Source organism: Danio rerio, chromosome 14 (genome assembly GCF_049306965.1).
Source record: "Danio rerio strain Tuebingen ecotype United States chromosome 14, GRCz12tu, whole genome shotgun sequence".
Classification (NCBI taxonomy): Eukaryota; Metazoa; Chordata; class Actinopteri; order Cypriniformes; family Danionidae; genus Danio; species Danio rerio.
Window position 1 is genome coordinate 8,749,974 of NC_133189.1, and position 18,440 is coordinate 8,768,413.

The 18,440-nt window shown below is 35.5% G+C and overlaps 1 protein-coding gene across 10 annotated transcripts in view; it reads left to right on the forward strand.

The window, feature by feature from the left end:
• Positions 1-18,440, forward strand: part of psd2 (pleckstrin and Sec7 domain containing 2) — a 186,567-nt gene that overhangs the window by 141,756 nt on the left and 26,371 nt on the right. For 8 of the 10 annotated variants that reach the window (XM_073922509.1, XM_073922513.1, XM_073922511.1 and 5 more), the window contains 5 exons: positions 1,865-2,059; positions 3,088-3,168; positions 7,634-7,746; positions 8,178-8,236; positions 17,232-17,321. In XM_073922509.1, coding sequence (XP_073778610.1) covers positions 1,865-2,059; positions 3,088-3,168; positions 7,634-7,746; positions 8,178-8,236; positions 17,232-17,321 — 538 coding nt within the window. Of the gene's footprint in view, positions 1-1,864; positions 2,060-3,087; positions 3,169-7,633; positions 7,747-8,177; positions 8,241-17,231; positions 17,322-18,440 lie in introns of all 10 variants that reach the window. The other 2 variants (XR_012390203.1, XR_012390204.1) reach the window with 1 other exon arrangement.

Consider the following 18,440-nt stretch of genomic DNA (forward strand, 5'->3'; position numbering starts at 1 on the left):
CAGCTCAACTCCTTGTTCAAGCTCTTGTTCTCTCCAAACTGGATTACTGCAACTCTCTACTAGCTGGGCTTCCAGCTAACTCTATCAAGCCTCTTCAACTGCTCCAGAATGCAGCAGCACGAGTTGTCTTCAATGAACCTAAACGAGCACATGTCACTCCGCTGCTAGTCCGTTTGCACTGGCTGCCAGTTGCTGCTCGCATCAAATTCAAAACTCTGATGTTTGCCTACAAAGTGACTTCTGGCCTAGCACCTTCTTATCTGCACTCACTTCTGCAGATCTATGTGCCCTCCAGAAACTTGCGTTCTGTGAATGAACGTCGCCTCGTGGTTCCATCCCAAAGAGGGAAAAAATCACTTTCGCGAACGCTCACGCTCAATCTGCCCAGTTGGTGGAATGAACTCCCTAACTGCATCAGAACAGCAGAGTCACTCGCTATTTTCAAGAAACGACTAAAAACTCAACTATTTAGTCTCCACTTCACTTCCTAATCTGCAATTGCCTATTTGAATATCACACTAACTGTACAAAAAAAAAAAAAAAAAACTACTAACACTTCCCTTCTTAGACTTTACAGACCTGAAACTTGCCTTTAGTACTTATTCATTGTTGCTCTTAGTTGTGTAAATTGCTTCCTTGTCCTCATTTGTAAGTCGCTTTGGATAAAAGCGTCTGCTAAATGACTAAATGTAAATGTAAATGTAAAAGATGCAATGTAAATCCTTTTTGATTACTTGGATTTCTGCATAAATTGGACAGAACATGTGATTCTGATCTTCCTCAAAATCACAACAAAAGAAAAACAGTCTTGATCATAGGTCTTCTGAGCTCTTTTGTGCTTGGGATGGTTCACATCAGGCGATGCTTCTTGAGAACAGCAAAGTCAAAGCTGGTGTGTGTGTGTTTAATAGGGCAGGGCAGGGCAGGGCAGGGCAGGTAGGAGACTTTTATTATGTGTATTGCAAATGAGTGAACAACATCTTCCAGATGCAAACACAAACATAATATTAACATCTTTCAAATTGTATGAAATCACATTGAAATTACCAAAAACTCATTAACATGTTTTTGCTTTTTTATTAATTCATTACACAGTTAATGATATTGGACACTCAAGATGCAGTTTTGTTTATTAATCTGCATAAAAATGAAGAGCATAATCAACATTTTTGAGTAACTGATTCTGAAATTAGAACCGCAAATCAGAAAAAGTTGTGACTATGGAAAACGCAAATAAAAGAGGAAAGTATTGATTTCTAAATTTACTTTGACCTGTGTTTTATTGCAGACAATAAAAAAAAACATTATTTGATATGTTTCTCATGATTTTTATTGTTTTTATTTTTTTGATAAACATTCCAATTTTGGTTCTTGTAACACATCTCGAAAATAGTTGGAACAGTAAAGCATTTACCACTTTGTAATGTTGCCATTCATTTTTCTAACACTTAAAATACGTTTATTGACGTTGAAGCGATGAAGTGTTTCACGTGTAATTGTGACCTATTCTTCCTGCAAACAAGTGTTAAGGTGGGCAACAGTATGGGGTCTTCGTTGCTGCATTTTGCACTTCACAATACTCCACACATTCTCTATTGGAAACAGGTCGGGACTGCAGGCAGGCCAGTCAAGTACCTTTATCCTCTTCCTCCACAGCCAGGACGCCACAGGCAGAATCCAGTTTTGCATTGTCTTGTTGAAACACGCATGAGTGTCCATAGAAATTGTATTGGGTTCTAATAAAATTGTGTTGAACAGAGGAGCTCTTCACATCAAACATGCTGAGAACTGCTACCATCTTTGTTATTGCTGTACCTTCCGTCATGGCACTGATGTCTCTTGTTTTCCGCATTTGTCTCCGCAGTGATGCCAACCTCACAGATGTGCTGTGCGACTCAGACTCTGAGCTGGGCAGCGTGGACACTCTGGAGAGAGGAAGCACAGATACTCTCGCCAACGGCTGCCGCGTGGATGCAGACGCTGCCAAAAGACTGGCCAAGAGACTCTTCTACCTGGAGGGCTTCAAGCGCTGTGACGTGGCACGACACCTGGGCAAGAAGTAAGTGTCTGAGAGGGAATGAGAGTACTCAGTGGAAGTGGAATCAATCGATCAAACAATACCCACAATCTATTATATTATATTATATTATATTATATTATATTATATTATATTATATCATTTTCTTTTCGGCTAAGTCCCTTTATTAATCTGGGGTCGCCACAGCGGAATGAACCACCAACTTATCCAACTTAATGCCTATAGTGCATGTCTTTTGGACTAGGAATCCCATGCGAACACGTGGAGAACATAAAAACTTCACACAGAAATGCCAACTGACCCAGCCGAGGCTCGAACCAGCAACCTTCTAGTTGTAAGGCGATTGTGCTAACCACTGCGCCACCGCATCATTATATTATATTATATTATATTATATTATATTATATTATATTATATTATTAATTTTCCTTCGATTTAGTCCCTTTCTTCATCAGGGGTTGCCACAGTGGAATGAACCGCCAACTTATCCAGCATACACGGAAAACCGTAGGCAAGTTTCATTAATTAGGCAAGTCACTGGACATTTTATTTTTAGCCAAGATAAAAGAAATAATACTTTCTCCCGAAGAAAAATATATTCGGAGAGACTGTGAAGTATGTTCTTGCTTTCTTAAACACCACTTATATTTGAAAAAGAATAACAATTTCACAAAAAGGCTAATTATGGTCGTATACTTATAATCAGTTTTGTGACCAAAATAATATGTAGTGATTAATTAACACAATTAGGAATGAGCTGTATATGTTCAATAAACAGTTGAATGTATTTCTGTATTTACGTGATGATGGTAATAATTACTATGAAAAGAATGAGCACAGATCTTTGACATGAACAAATGTTCTACTACAGCATTTTCTAAAACTATTACAGTGTTAGAGAATGATTGACCATATTTTGTGGGAGTGGAATCAATTTTTTTAAACTATGAGTTTGTGTTTCTTGGACCATGATGTGTTGAATATATCATATATAAATGTTCAAGCAATTCCCCCAATCCGTCTGTTCTCTTTCTGTGTTTGTCCTGCAGTAATGAATTCAGCCAGTTGGTGGCGTCAGAGTACCTGAGCTTTTTTGACTTCACGGGATTGTCGTTAGACAGAGCGCTCAGGTGAGAACATTTCAGACACAAAACATGAGGTCTTTCGTTTGACTTGGCTGACTTGGCTTAGTGAAGATTATTTTGCATTTCTTTTGGAAAACAGGCTACCTAATTTTGTAAAAAAAAAAAAAAAAAAAAATCACAAAGTGGATATATTTGATGTTTATAATAGTGTGTGTTTAAAAGGAAAATGGTTTCAGTGTTATTACATCAAATAATTAAATAAATGCAACATATATAAACACAAACTGTCTCCGATATGTTACAAATTACAGATAAACTACACACAGCATACATTTAGTCCTTATTTGGGTTCAAAAACAACATGCAACATACTGTATAGCCCCCAGTCAGAGCAAACCTCTCATCTGTGTAATCTTCAGCAGCACATGTAAACTCTTCTTAGAAAGTAATTCCATCATTCTGAGTACATATTAGTCCAAAAGGCGATGATAATAGTTCAACATGGCAGTTTGGTCATGTTTTATTTTGCAGAAAGCATCATTTGCTGCTGTTTTTTACGGCTTCTCCTTTGTTAAAGTTCCTTTTCCTGAATCGATTTTATATCAGAAGCCCTTTAATAATCACGCGCATGTTATTAATATGAGCTTAAGAAGTTTGTTATTTCAAATATAGACGCGCAGTGAACTCACTGGAAAAAGGGATACTGCTCACACTTTTAGACATCCTCGTAAAACAACATCAGGACATGGCAGATTTTGTTCTTCTTGACTTTATGGCTGTTCATCAAGACAACGACAAAGTTTGTTTGAGCTCGGGTCAACCATGGCTTGTTATCATGTATTATAATGGTGTAATGTCTTGGCTGTGTTTTTAAAAAATGGCAGTTGCTTTGATTTGATTCTCCTGCTTCTGCAAGTGACATATCTCTGTAAACCAATAGCGTTCAGCTGCACTATTAGCTCCGCCTTTTGGTACCCTTTTATCATGCTCGTTACCCTTTCGAAAGGGTGACTAAAAAGTGGTACGGTACGGTTTGCTTTCAGGTTACCCTTTGACAGTGAAAACGGCCATTAAAGCGTACCGAATTAAACCGTACTGTACCACTCAGTGGAAATGGGCCATTGATTATCTTAATTATATATATATATATATATATATATATATATATATATATATATATATATATATATATATATATATATATATATATATATATATATATATATAAAACCTGATAATGTAAATAGCAAAAATTGCATTTTCATACCAAACCTAATTAGGGCAAGAGTTTGATATCTAAGAGATGATTTGGCCTAAGATGAAAGTGTGAAAATGTGATGTTATTTTACTTATTACCAGGGCATCTCTTAAGATGTAATGCCGAGTTCAGACTGCATGATTTTCAAAGTAGTCGAGTCACAGATGTTTTCACACTGCATGACTATCTGGGTTAGCGTTTTGTCGCTGCTTTGTTTACACTGCAAGACGAATCGGGGACTGGGGCTTTCACATTGCATGACTTTACAATAGGAAGAATCGCCGATAACTTCGTCCAAACTTCGTCTCACAGCCAAAAACACGTAGTATATCTTTTGTTATTGACTACATAATAAGAAAGAAGCCTTTGATGGGGAAGAAAATGTACATATTTGCTCACCTGGGTTTGAAGGGAATTTGCGTCAAACAGTCAAAAAAAAACCGGCAAACAGACACGGGTGCTTCTGTCAAACCTCCACTAGTTTTTCCTCCATTTCTTGGGTCCAAATAAATCGAAAATGAGCATTTTTAACTTCTCCCTCAACCTCCCGCTGGCCTGCAGGTAAACACACACAAGTGGATGCTGCTTTCTCATTGGCTGAAGGCGATCGCTGATGTTATTTTCAATCAAAACCCATTTCACAGGGCATGATTTGAATCGCCAACAGCTCCATATATTTAGCATGCTAAATATCTCAGAGGCAACGGCGACTCATCAGCGATTCTCTCAGATCGCGTCTTTGATAGTTCATACTGTGTGATTGTCACTTACGTGCACGAGCAGCGATTTGCCTGTGATTTCAGGCATTTGTCGGTGATTTCGCTAAACCTGTCGGCGAGTCAAAATTGGGGCTAAAATCATGCAGTCTGAACTCAGAAATAAGTTGCTCTTTGATTAGGGTCTAATGAAGTAAAGGGATCAGTGTGCAGGAAACAGAATCTTATAAAAAAAATATTACCTTAAAAATTGCTGTATGTAAGTGTTTTTTTTTTACTATTCTAATACCATTTGTTTGCAGACATTTAAAAAACATGCTATGTTAACATTTGTTTATTTGGAAAAACGATGTTAAAACAGTATAAAACTGCATAAACAGTGTATTTCATTTAATTTACGAAGGCTGGCCAATCTGGCAACCTGCTTTATAAGAAAGAGAGAACAGTAAATTAACATATATTACCTTTATACAATTAAGATGAAGTTTTTAAATAGTGCACATATAAAGTTCCTTCATTGTTTCCTTGTATTATTACTGCGGTTATGCTAAAATAAGGGGAAGAAGCTTATTTTAGATTAATGCTCATGTCTCATGTCTCTCGGTTCCACAAATACTTCCTAAATATGGGGAAAGATTAAGCTTGCTATCTCACCATGTCTTAAATACCTGCACTGCAAGAAGAAAAGGAACTCTGTGCAGCTACACAATGTAGAGAAGAATATTTCAGTCCCGAGCTAACAATAGTTTTCTGAAGAGAAAGAAATGGTAATTATCACAGATGGTCAGAGAGAGAGAGAGAGAGAGAGAGAGAGAGAGAGAGAGAGAGAGAGAGAGAGAGAGCTCTGATTCAGTCTAGACTCAAGTTACTGGCCTGAAACCAAGACTGAGCAAGTAGGCTATGTAAACTAGGGCTGCACTAATCAAGGTATGCAGTTTCACACAAATAAATGATTCATGTTTAAATGGGAAAAATAAATAAATTACGGCTATAAATGTTGTGTTATTTATATATAGTATTTTTATCGGCTGTGTTAAATTATTATTTTGGTCTTTTTTGTAGTTTATGTAATGTATCATAATAATATTATTATTAATTATCATTATTACTAGTACTAAAAATTATAATAATATTGGTGATACTATTAGTAGTATTTAATGTTTTACAGATGGCAAAATTGTGCATTTCTTACAAAAAAATTACAACAAACTTGGAAATTAAATTGCATTTTGCTCTTTTTTTGTTATACATTTATAAAAAGAAATGTGAAAAAGTCTTGACTTTTATTAGCATTTTAGTAGTTTAGATACTATGAAGTGTACAAAATAATATATAGAAAAATAAGTGTGAAATAACAGAAAGTATACTGGAAGTTTGTCAGTAACAGTGATTTTTTAACTTTTCAAGCTTAAAAGTTGTTGGAAGAAAGTTTGAGGTCCCATAATGCAATTCAAAAGCATAAATAAAGCATCAAAAATATAACTTGACAAATTTTTGGCATGTTTGTCTCACTTTAATGTTTCAGATCACCAAACAAATTTGAATAGTCAAAGATTACGCAACACATCATGCAGTTTTAAAATTATTATTTTTTTATCATTAAAAATATAAATCAAGATACAAAACTACATAGCCATGTGTGAAAAAGTGTTTGCCCCCTTAACTCAATAACGGATCGGGCCACCCTTAGCAGCAACAACTGCAATCAAGTGTTTTCAAGGTCACACTTTACAATAAGGTTCATTAGTTAATGTCAATTAATGCATTTACTAACATGAACTAACAATGAACAATACATTTACTACAGTATTTGTTCATGTTAGTTAACATTAGTTAATGAAAATACAGTAGTTCATTGTTAGTTCATGTTAACTCATGGTGCATTAACTAATGTTAACAAGCATGGACTTGGATGTTAATAATGCATTAGTAAATGTTCAATTATGATTAATAAATGCTGTACATGTGATGTTCATGATTAGTTCATGTTAATAAATGCACTAACTAATGAACCTTATTGTAAAGTGTTACCGTTTTTGATAACTTTTAATGAGTCTGTTTCAGCAATGTGAAGGAATTTTAGCTCACTTATCTTTGCAGAATTGTTGTACTTCAGCCGCTTTGGAGGATTTTCAAGCATGAACTGCCTTTTCAAGTGCATGCAACAGCTACTCAATTAGATTTAGGTCAGGACTTTTACTAGGCCACTCCAAAGTCTATATTTTGTTTTTCTTCAGCCAATAAGAAGTGGACTTGCTGATGTGCTCTGGATTATATTCAGTATATATTTTAAAAGCTCTAACGTGAAGACAGATATGTCTAACTTCTTATTGGCTGTAGACATGCTAGGTCAATTTCAGTTTACATTTGAATGTCTTCATAACATGGCAGAAAAAAATCTCTTTGGTGTCCATGAAGGTAAACAAGCACATCTAGTGAATAATGGGAATCTAGTTATGGTGTATATTTGCAATTATTAGTACTATCTCTGTGTTTTTATTATGGCAGCATGATAATTTTGATATTCTGTTTGCAGGAACTTCCTGAAGGCGTTTCCTCTGATGGGAGAGACGCAGGAGAGAGAGCGTGTGCTTGTGCATTTCTCCAAACGCTTCTGCCACTGCAACCCAGAGACTCTCACCTCAGAGGGCAAGTTATCATTTATAACATTATACTGAAAATTTTCCAGTGAACTTTTATGCAATACTTTGACACACATGAGCTAGGTTACATGTACAAACTCCTACAAACACTTAGTAAGTTGTGTATAACTGACATTGGAAACATTGGGGACAATTTCTATGATGGCATCTGAAATTAAATTGTTTTCCGGTATAAATATCTAAACAAATATCTAAACATTTTTACCACTTCCTACTTGAAAAGCAAATAACATCAAATATTTTATCTTGGTTTCTGTAAATGTATTAAATTAAGTGAGATAAAACACCTGCCAATTAAAACCTTAAATTAAATGGAAAACATTGTTGATGGTTATTAAAATTTTCACAGAAAGGTTAATAATTTTGACTAATACACAATTTCGTATGAACTATTTTTTTATTTATTTATTTTGACAGATGGTGCTCACACACTGACCTGCGCACTTATGCTTCTCAACACAGACCTGCACGGACATGTATGTATTCTCTAAACTTTTGCATCTGAACAATACCTGAAATTAACATTATTTGATTCATCATCAAAGTGCTGTAGCTAAAAATGTAGGCACAGAAAGAGGAAATGATAGATAGAATGTGATTGTGGATTGTGCAGTGAAATATGGCAGTAATTGAAAATACTATTGGCTGTTCTTTGATCAAATTTGCAGAAACCCATTTTAGATTGATCTTGAAACAGACCTTCAGTTCTGACACAATGTTCGATTCAACTTATAGATTCAATTCAACACAGCGATCACTGCATATTGGCCCTGTTCATATCTGGTATTAAACTGCATTTTTGTCAGATCACAAGGAAATGACACTAGATACTGATGTAAACGGAGTCTAAATCGCTTTAAGTTTGACCACTTTTAACCACTTTCTTAAAAACGATTGGATTTATTTTATTTAACAAAAAGCATATATATATATATATATATATATATATATATATATATATATATATATATATATTTATTTATTTATTTATTTATTTATTTATTTATTTATTTATACAACAGTTCTGTCTGGTTCTCGAATCTGATTGGCTGATAGCCATGATATATTTAAGTAATATCAACACCCGTAAAGCCTCTTTGCCCTTTATGTATTACTCCGCCCACATACAACCAGCAAAAAGCAGACACTACAGATCTAAAGTTTAAAAGATACTTGCTCTGCTGTTTAACTGTCAGCTTATGATTTGAATCCAAGGAGAAAGAAAGTAGTTCCTCTTACAAAAGGGTATTTGAGACTCTCCATGTTTGATATTGTTTTTATTTACACAATTATGCCGTCAAACTGAACACGAGTAGCAGTGCGATATGGCTGTATATCGGCACTGGTGGGGGGACTAAGGCAACGCACGCCTCCCACCATTGCCGATATACAGCCATTTCGCACTGCTACTCGTGTGATATTGCCCATATATATATATATATATATATATATATATATATTAGTGGTTTTAATAATTACTTACATTATAATTTACTTTAATTAATTACTTTATTAATGCCAGAAAGATAAATATCTACTGTTTTTATCCATAATAATAATATCACTTAAGTGTCTAAAGGTTACATCTGTATATTTAAGTATATTACAGTGCATCCGGAAAGTATTCATAGCGCTTTACATTTTCATTATTTTTTTTGTGTTACAGCCTTATTCCAAAATGGATTAAATTAATTTATTTCCTCAAAGCTCTGCACACTTTACCTCATAGTGACAATGTGAAAAAAAAATGAAAAATCATATGTACTTTGTTGGCTTTAATTGCACCTTTGCCAGCAGTTACAGCCTCAAGTCTTTTTAAACATGATGCCACAAAATTGGCACACCTGTCATTGGGAATTTTTGCCCATTCCTCTTTGCAGTACCTCTCAAGCTCTATCAGGTTGGATGAGAAGCGATGGTGTACAGCCATTTTCAGATCTCTCCAAAGATGTTAAATAGGATTTAGGTCTGGGCCCTGGCTGGGCCACTCAGTGACATTCGCCGAGTTGTTGTGAAGCCACTTCATTGATATTTTGGCGATGTGTTTTGGGTCATTGTACTGCTGGAAGATGAACCGTCTGTACCGAGGTCGAGAGCACTCTGAAGCAGGTTTTTATTCAGGATGTCTCTGTACATTGCTGCATTCATCTTTCCCTTGATCCTGTCTAGTCTTCCAGTTCCTGCTGCGGAAAAACATCCCCACAGCATGATGCTGCCACCACCATGCTTCACTGTAGGGATGGTATTAGCCTGATGATGAGCGCTGCCTGGTTTTCTCCAAACGTAATGCCTGGCTTTTACTCCAAAGAGTTAAATTTTAGTCTCATCAGACCAGAGAATTTTGTTTCTTATGGTCTGAGAGTCCATCAGATGCCTTTTGGCAAATTCAAGGTGGGAGTAGCTTCTGTCTGGCTAATCTACCATACAGGCCTGATTGATGGATTGCTGCACAGATGGTTGTCCTTCTGCAAGGTTCTCCTCTATCTACAGAAGAACGCTGGAGCTCAGACAGAGTGACCATCCGGTTATTGATCACCTCCCTGACTAAGCCCCTTCTCCCCGATCACTCAGCTTAGATGGCCGGCCAGATCTAGGAAGAGTCCTGGTGGTTCCAAACATCTTCCACTTACGGAAGATGGAGGCTACTGTGCTCATTAAAACTTTCAGAGCAGCAGAAATGTTTCTGTAACCTTCCCCAGCCTTGTGCCACAAGACAATCCTGTCTCAGAGGTCTACAGACAATTCCTTTGTCTTCATGCTTGGTTTGTGCGTTGACTGTCAACCCTGGGACCTTATATAGACAGGTGTATGCCTTTATTAAATCATGTCCAATCAACTGAATTGACCACAGGTGAACTCCAGTTAAGCTGCTTAACATCTCAAGAATGATCAGTGGAAACAGAATGTACCTGAGCTCAATTTAGAGCTTCACGGCAAAGGGTGTCAATACTTCTGTACATGTGGGGCTTAATTTGTGCCGGAACACGCCGGACCTCTGAAATCTGATCCAGCACCTCATTTCACTGATCCCTCTCCTCAACCGCCCTCCTCCCCCATCCTCTGTTCACTTTCACTTTCTTCTGCTACTCCCCAACCCTCTTCACTTTCATCCATGACAACCATATGGAAAAGTGTGGAAAATGTGAAGCACTATGAAAACTTTCTGGATGCACTACATATTTACATTGATTGAAAATTAGATTTGTAAAAGGCTTGATAGCCTTCCTGCATTATATTTCTTGTAGCATAAAAATCATTAATGGTCTGTGAATCATTGCATTTTATGCAAAGCAGTAGAAACAAAGCATTTTTTGTCACTAAAACAAGACACAGAATCTAACCAACCTAATTAAAAATGTGTTAAACAATAGTTTACATCCAGACTAAAACTGTATTAAAATGCTCACTGGAAATAATAAAAAATAGGAAGTAGAATATTATATATTACTTACATTACTTCATAATACACGTTTTAGTGATTTTTACTGCTTGTGCTGTGCTGTTTTTTAACTGGAAAAGTGTTCAGACAATTGAGTACATCATACTTTTTTGTGTACAGTATGTACATTTCACAAGCTCACGCATAAAATCACCGATAGACTCTTTGTTATGGGGAAAGTTGTCTAAAGTCGACAAAAAGAGACAGATAAAAAAAATGTGTAATCCAATTAACCAAACATACATCTTAATACACTGAAAAAAATGGACTCCTTGGATTTACTCAATTTTTTAACGTAAAGTGGTTGTAAATAATTTATCTGTGTTGAATTTAAACAAACAAATTAAGCTGAACATTAATAAACTTAATTTGTTTGTTTAAATTCAACACAAATAAATTGTTTGCAACAGTTCTGCATGCAACACTTTTTTCAGTGATAGGAGGTGAAAAACTAAATAAAGCGGTGACATAGCCAGACTTACCTGTCATTATTCAACAATATTTATGCATTATAACACATTATGACCAAAAAATAATTTTTCATGATGAACGAGGTATATGCACACAGACTTCTAATTTCAGTCAGCCAGCCCGAGGGCTTCTGGTGAATTGTTAACCCTTACAAAATTGCTGCGTTTAAGATCTGATTTCTTAAAAAAAAAACAGTGATCTGGCTGAGATACAATATAAAGAAAAGTGGGTATCAGATTAAACATGAAGCACTGCATTAAATTCTATGTTTTCCGCGCCATGGCTTTGAAATATGGAAATTAATTTTAACCCATTTTTTTCAATGGAGTTTTTGTGCTAGCCTGTTGCTAATGACGGCTCCCACATTTAAACAGTCTTTCTCTTTTTATGGTTTAACAGCCAAATGGAGGCTTAAGTGAATTTAAATGATTATATTTGAATTACATTGAAGCATCGATGCTGTAAAAGGAAGCTTAAGATCATTGATCACTGAAAAACACTAGCTGTGCTTGTAGCCCATTGGTGGTAAAGAAAAATATAATGTTGTGTTTGAAGATGAGGATGATGTTATCATTCAGCTAAGTTGTAAATTTCCTTTTCTAACCCTCTGCACTTAACAGTCTCCTTTGTTTTTTTTTTCATTTACAAGCCTCTCATTGCTGTGTTTCTGTCTGTAATACAGTTTTCCTGTCAGTAATATTACAATTCTTCTGACGTAAACATCTCTCCTTTTCTTTTGCCTCTGTCTTAACTCACTCTGCTGCAGGTGGTAAGTGCTATCTAACCCCTTTTCTTCTTCTGTGTGTTCTCTTTTAATTGCTCGGTGTTTTCTGAAGGTTTTCACCCATCATCCGTGGAATATTACCCATGAAGAGTAGATCAAATTTTCTGTGCGTGTTGGTTGTGAGGCTCAGTGTTGCTGATGCGATACTGCCATCTGCTGACAAATTTATAAACTGCATGCACAGCAGTAAATAATAGTAATAATAAACTAGTTTGTTTGCTGAATTGCAAACAACGTTACAATGTTTTCATTCACTTCAGATATATAATCTTTAAATAACCTGCTCAGTTTGGAATGTCGTTTATTTAGTGATTTTATTTTTGTGTTGTTACTTGCATGGTTGTATCTCCATGACTTTTTTTGTGGTGATCAGTGTTGGATAAGTTACTTCAAAAATGTACTTGATTACTAATTACATCATTAAACTTGTATTTAAAGTATTTTCTAATTACTTTGTCTGAAAAGTAAATTAATTACTCATTAATTAATCTAAATACCTGACCTAATACTACTTAAAATCCATATCTCAATGCATAAATACTCAATAGATGTCTTTTAGTTTGAATCAAACAGAAATATTTAGTTTTTTAATTAACACTTTAAAACTTCAGAATGTTTCAAAATAATGTTATATTTATTATAATTATAAATTATTTAAAAAGTTTCATAAATATGTCATATTTTGTCAAATTTCATTGTTTTAGGCATTGTTTTAGTTGAACAAAATTGGGTCGTTATACAAAATATATGAATGACAAAAAATATATACATATCTACACAATTACCTTGCTTTTTTGAATATAAACTTTATATTTGTTTGAACCCTTTAAAATTTTTTCTTAAGCAAGGTTAATTATCCTGATAATTGTAACCTTATATGGTTCTATATATTTAATATATTTATATAACAAAAATATATATGTAATCTGCTTCTCTGACTTGATTTGTTTACATTTGTTTAAGGCAAGTACATTATAAGTAACTAATTAAATGGCCTAAAAATTTAAAATAACCCCTTGCTTTACTTTTTTAGCTGAACTGTAATTTTTATTGTGTAGCTACTTACACCCAAGACTGGTGGTAATGATGTATATTTACAAAAGCTTGCAATATTTTCACACTATTTGGGTTATTGGTGACCTAAAAGCACAAATGGTGGTTTGAAAAAGAGTGATCTCCAATACTGCAGCTTGTTTGAAAGCTGTATTATTATTTATTAAAAGCATAGTTCACCCATAAATGAAAATGACCTCATCACTTACGCTCCCTCGTGTGGTTTTAAACCTTTTTGAGATTCTTTATTCTGTTAAAAACAAAAGAAGATATTTTGAAAAATGCTGGTTGATGGTAACCATTGAGCTCCATTAAAGGAAACTATGGAAGCCAATGGGTAAAAATGTCTAAAAAGTTTTTTTTTTACTCTTATATAAATAAATATACTAAACAATGCACTTATTATATATTATATATTATTATTTTACATGTATTAATATAAGTGAATAATAAGAATCCATTCCAAATGTAACTGTAACTGGAAACCAATGTAGAAGACCCAACTTCTGTGATATGCTACATTTCCTTAGAACTTTCCTTAGAATTAGCAGATGAAAGACATCTCAAAAATATGTTTTATTGTATTATCTGTCATCTGAAACCTGACTCTGATGGCTGAGAATTAAGTTTAGGTCTCCCTGATTTATCTCTCCTTTCTACTTTATACAAAAGACAATCTGTAGGAGCCATATTTAGTCAAAATAAGATAATCCTGGATCAACATATAATTTCAGAACTTTAGTTACATCCGGAACTTAAAGTGGAAATGCAAAAGTAAATGAATGCTGACACCTCTGCATTAAGACCTGCACTGTGCATCAGTTTGTTTTCGATTAATCTTCATTGCTTTCATAAACGTTGATTTCATTGTCGCAAAGAGAGTGACATGTTTATTCTGGGATAACCACTCTTAAATAATACACTGACATTTCAAGTAAATCAGTCTAAGCTTTTAGTGGGGCACAGACCATTTTTTGCTCGGGCACCAGACTAGCGATGCAGATGAGATATACTGGATGAGCTGTCTGGGAAGTTTGAAATAGTCCCACCTGGTGGCCAGTTTCTTTCAGAATGTTCAGAAACTTTTAGGGCCAGGAGACACAAATGCACAAGAGTGGCTATTTAGACTCGAAAGAATATTTCCGTTCTGGGTTTGTAGTGATTGTCTGAAAAACCGAGAGGGGTCTTGCTGCAAACTCGGTGCAGTGCAATCTGAGCTGCATCCAATGCTTTTTAGTGGGCTCACCTAACCCCACCCCTAACCCTACCTCTCATAGTGACGTCACTTGTTCCATTTGAGTGCATTGTGTCTAACATTGCATCGCTAAGGGATGCTTTCTCAGCTTGCATCTTACAGGCAGCATCCAGATACTATTGGAAAAATCTAGGACTAGTTTGCAAATGAAGGTTTCAGCGAAAAATTTCCAAGTCAAGAAGAAAGTTATGACAAAATGAAATCAAGGATAATAATTTTGCTTGGCATGAGGAAAGGATTCCAATAATAGAAGACACTTTTTGCTTGAAGACCTAATAAGTCAAATGGGGAGGTAGACTCACACATGAAGCCTCACAAATTATGTAATTTTAATAAATGTACACTCAAAAAATCACATTTGCTGTTTGTTTAAACTATTTACTCAAAATGAGCTGAAGCAACACAATTCTTGAGTTTTTTGGTGGGACAACTTAATTGTTCTATGTCCACTCCACTTAAATTTGTAAAAATTAATAAGCTAACTTAATTCCTCCATGTTATCCAAGCATAAATCAATTGTGTGGAACTCAAACATTTTTTTACTGTGACTTTTCAAAATAAATGTGATGCACTAATGTACTTTACCATTCAGAACATCTTACCTACTTCCACCAACACCCTGGAAACCACAACTCTCCTGTATTGTGATTTTTGCATGTACAGTATAAGTCTGTGTGCTGTTATAATTACAGTTGTGTTGTAGACTTTTATTTTTAAAGGTGCAGTATGTACGTTTGACATCCAGTGGTTAAACTAGGTATTGCACTCCTGGTTCAAAACACACACAAGTGCAAGTTGCCAGATTGATGACACCAAGAGGAGTGTGCCTTACTATCTAGCCTAAAGGCTGAAACAGTGTTGTAAATAAAAGCAACGGCACGTGATTGAAGGAATATTGTCCATATCAAAATCAGAAAACTGACAATGATCACCTCAGGTACACCATATGTGCTTTAATCAGTGTTAAATGCTAATAATGAGTTTGAACGCCACTTTACATGACATGTATTGCCATAATACTGAAAGCAGCAGCAGATAGTTCATCTCAGATTTTGAAAATAATATCACTTGAAATCATTTGAAATGTAACTTTAGAACTGAGACAGTGCAAGGCAACACATATAAGTGATTAAACATGTACATTAATAATTTTAAAGAGGTTTAATATGTATTATATACCTTACCATTTTGCTGGGGTGCAGTGAGTGCACTATTCTGTGCTTCTGAATGGCTGTATTTAAAATTCTGTCATGTTTTGTCTGGTGCAAACAGCCAAATTTCTTTTCACAGCAAATCTCATCATGTAGCGTGTTGTTAGGACAATGTGTTAAAATGTAACCCAATGTTTACATGCGTAATATTTATGTAATTTGTTAATTGATAACCATCTCCTGTGGAACTCTGAATCTGTCTCATTTTGGAGTCTGCTACTGTCTACCAGAGGTCGCATTTCGGTCACAGATGCATGTTTGTGAGTCTTCCTGACTGAATAAATGAAATACGCTGTTTTCCACTAAGGCAGCCTGGGGTGCTGAAATGTAATTGGCCAAACTGGCAAACCAGTGCACAGACCCTTGCAATGGACAGGTGATGGGTGGGATGGCGATCACAAAGTGCAGATGGGTGGGGTTGGGAGAATTGGTGATCGCAAAGTGAAGACGGATGGAGGGGGGGCGGGGGGCTGGAGAGTAGGGGGAGTAAGAGAGTAAGTGAAGAGCAGGGGGTGGGAGGGTCACCTCAACCAATGATGGCAGAGGGGCAGTGACTCTAGACACCGGGCCACCCCACTGTGCACCGCCCTGCAATCTGGTATTGGGCCGGTTAAATGACCAAAACAAAGACAGATGTTCCGGCACGTAACGCACATTTTCAAAGCAGAATGTCTGACTTTAGCATTGTTTTCAGATAAACAAGAATGTTTGCATGTTTTTTAGATATCTGCACACATTTTTTGTTGTTTTTATGCTTTAGAAGAGTCAAAAACCTACATACAGCACCTTTAAAGCTCTTTTTGGAATAATATATATTAATCATTGTTGTAATCTGTGTAATTTTAAAACAATTTCAGCTGTTTTACTGACTAAAATGTACTAAAATGCGTTGTTAGGGAATGTATAATGAAAAATAGCATATGATACCCATAGAGAATATAAGCTGTGTTTCTTTCTCCTTTAGTCTTAAAATAAATCTTGTGAAGGGCATGATGGGGATTAAATAGCCCAGCCGTTTTCATCAGTTGAGATTCACAGTCTTCACGGTTTTAATTATATCACTGCATAATTTAACAATTTAGTTTCAAGACAAACGGCAGACAAAAATGCTTTGCAGGGACACAATTCCTTCACAATGTTTGAAGAGTAATATCCAATTAGTCCGTTGTTTTTGGTCAGTGGTATTAAGTTAGTAATTGACATTCTGAGCACATCATTAGCATTGTTGTAACACTTTTGTTATGTTATTACATTGCAGAATATCGGGAAGAAGATGTCTTGCCAGCAGTTCATTAGCAATCTAGACGGTCTTGACGATGGCAAAGATTTTCCCAAAGAATTGCTCAAGGTAACACAGCAGACGCATACTCGATTACTAGCTTGTTTTCTATGATCTATTGCCTAGTCAAAAAAAAAAAAAAAAAAAAACTTAGCATTTATTTAAGCAAATTCTTAAGAGTAATGAATCTTCATTTCAGTGAATAATATGTTTCTAGCATGTTATGTATTTGTTAACACTTCTTTTATCACTGTCTGAAGCAGACAATAAATGGCGTGGTCACATTCCAGGATCACAATGTCAAGATTCATCAGGCTCATTGTGTAAGAAGGCTTCAATCCAGCACATATTTGGAAGTAGACTTTACATAGTGGTTCTCCTTGAGGTCGGATAGTGACCATCTTTAGCTTTGATTACAGCATGCATTCGTCATGGGATTATTATAACATGTAATAACAGATTTTATTTCTATCATAAGTTCATTTTTGGAGAATGAAAATGAAGCCTTCTTTTCACAATCTTGGCTACGTCATGCTGGAATATGACATGGAATATGTGTGTTGGCATTGTTTGGTAACACTTTACTTGAATGGGGTGTTTATGAGCAACCTTTGAATGTGAATGAGATTTTATGCATGCTCATGACAACTGTTATTAAGTGTAATTTGCACAGTTATGTCATTTTCAATGCAAAGATCCAAAGATGCAAATTAAATGTATGCACAAACAGGAATATCGCATAAAAATTGTGCGAATAAAGCAAAGTTTCCATACAATGAGTCAAAGAGAACAAAAACGTCACTTTCTGATTAACTGGCGCCAAATATCAACAGTAAAAATGTAATTTACTGTGGTGGGAGAATCTGCGTGAATCTTTTTTTTTTATATATAAATTACTTGCTCCTCTGTAGACATTGCTGGCATGCAATGAACATGTGGTGGTCTATTTAGGTCTCTCCAAAGATGCTCAATTGGATTTAGGTCAGGGCTCTGGCTGGGCCATTCAAGAACAGTCACGGAGTTGTTGTGAAGCCACTCTTTCGTTATTTTAGCTGTGTGCTTAGTGACATTGCCTTGTTGGAAGGTAAACCTTCAGCCTGGTCTGAGGTCATGAGTACTCTGGAGAAGGTTTTTGTCGAGGATATCCCTGTACTTGGCATTCATCTTTCTCTCGATTTTGTAATTGTA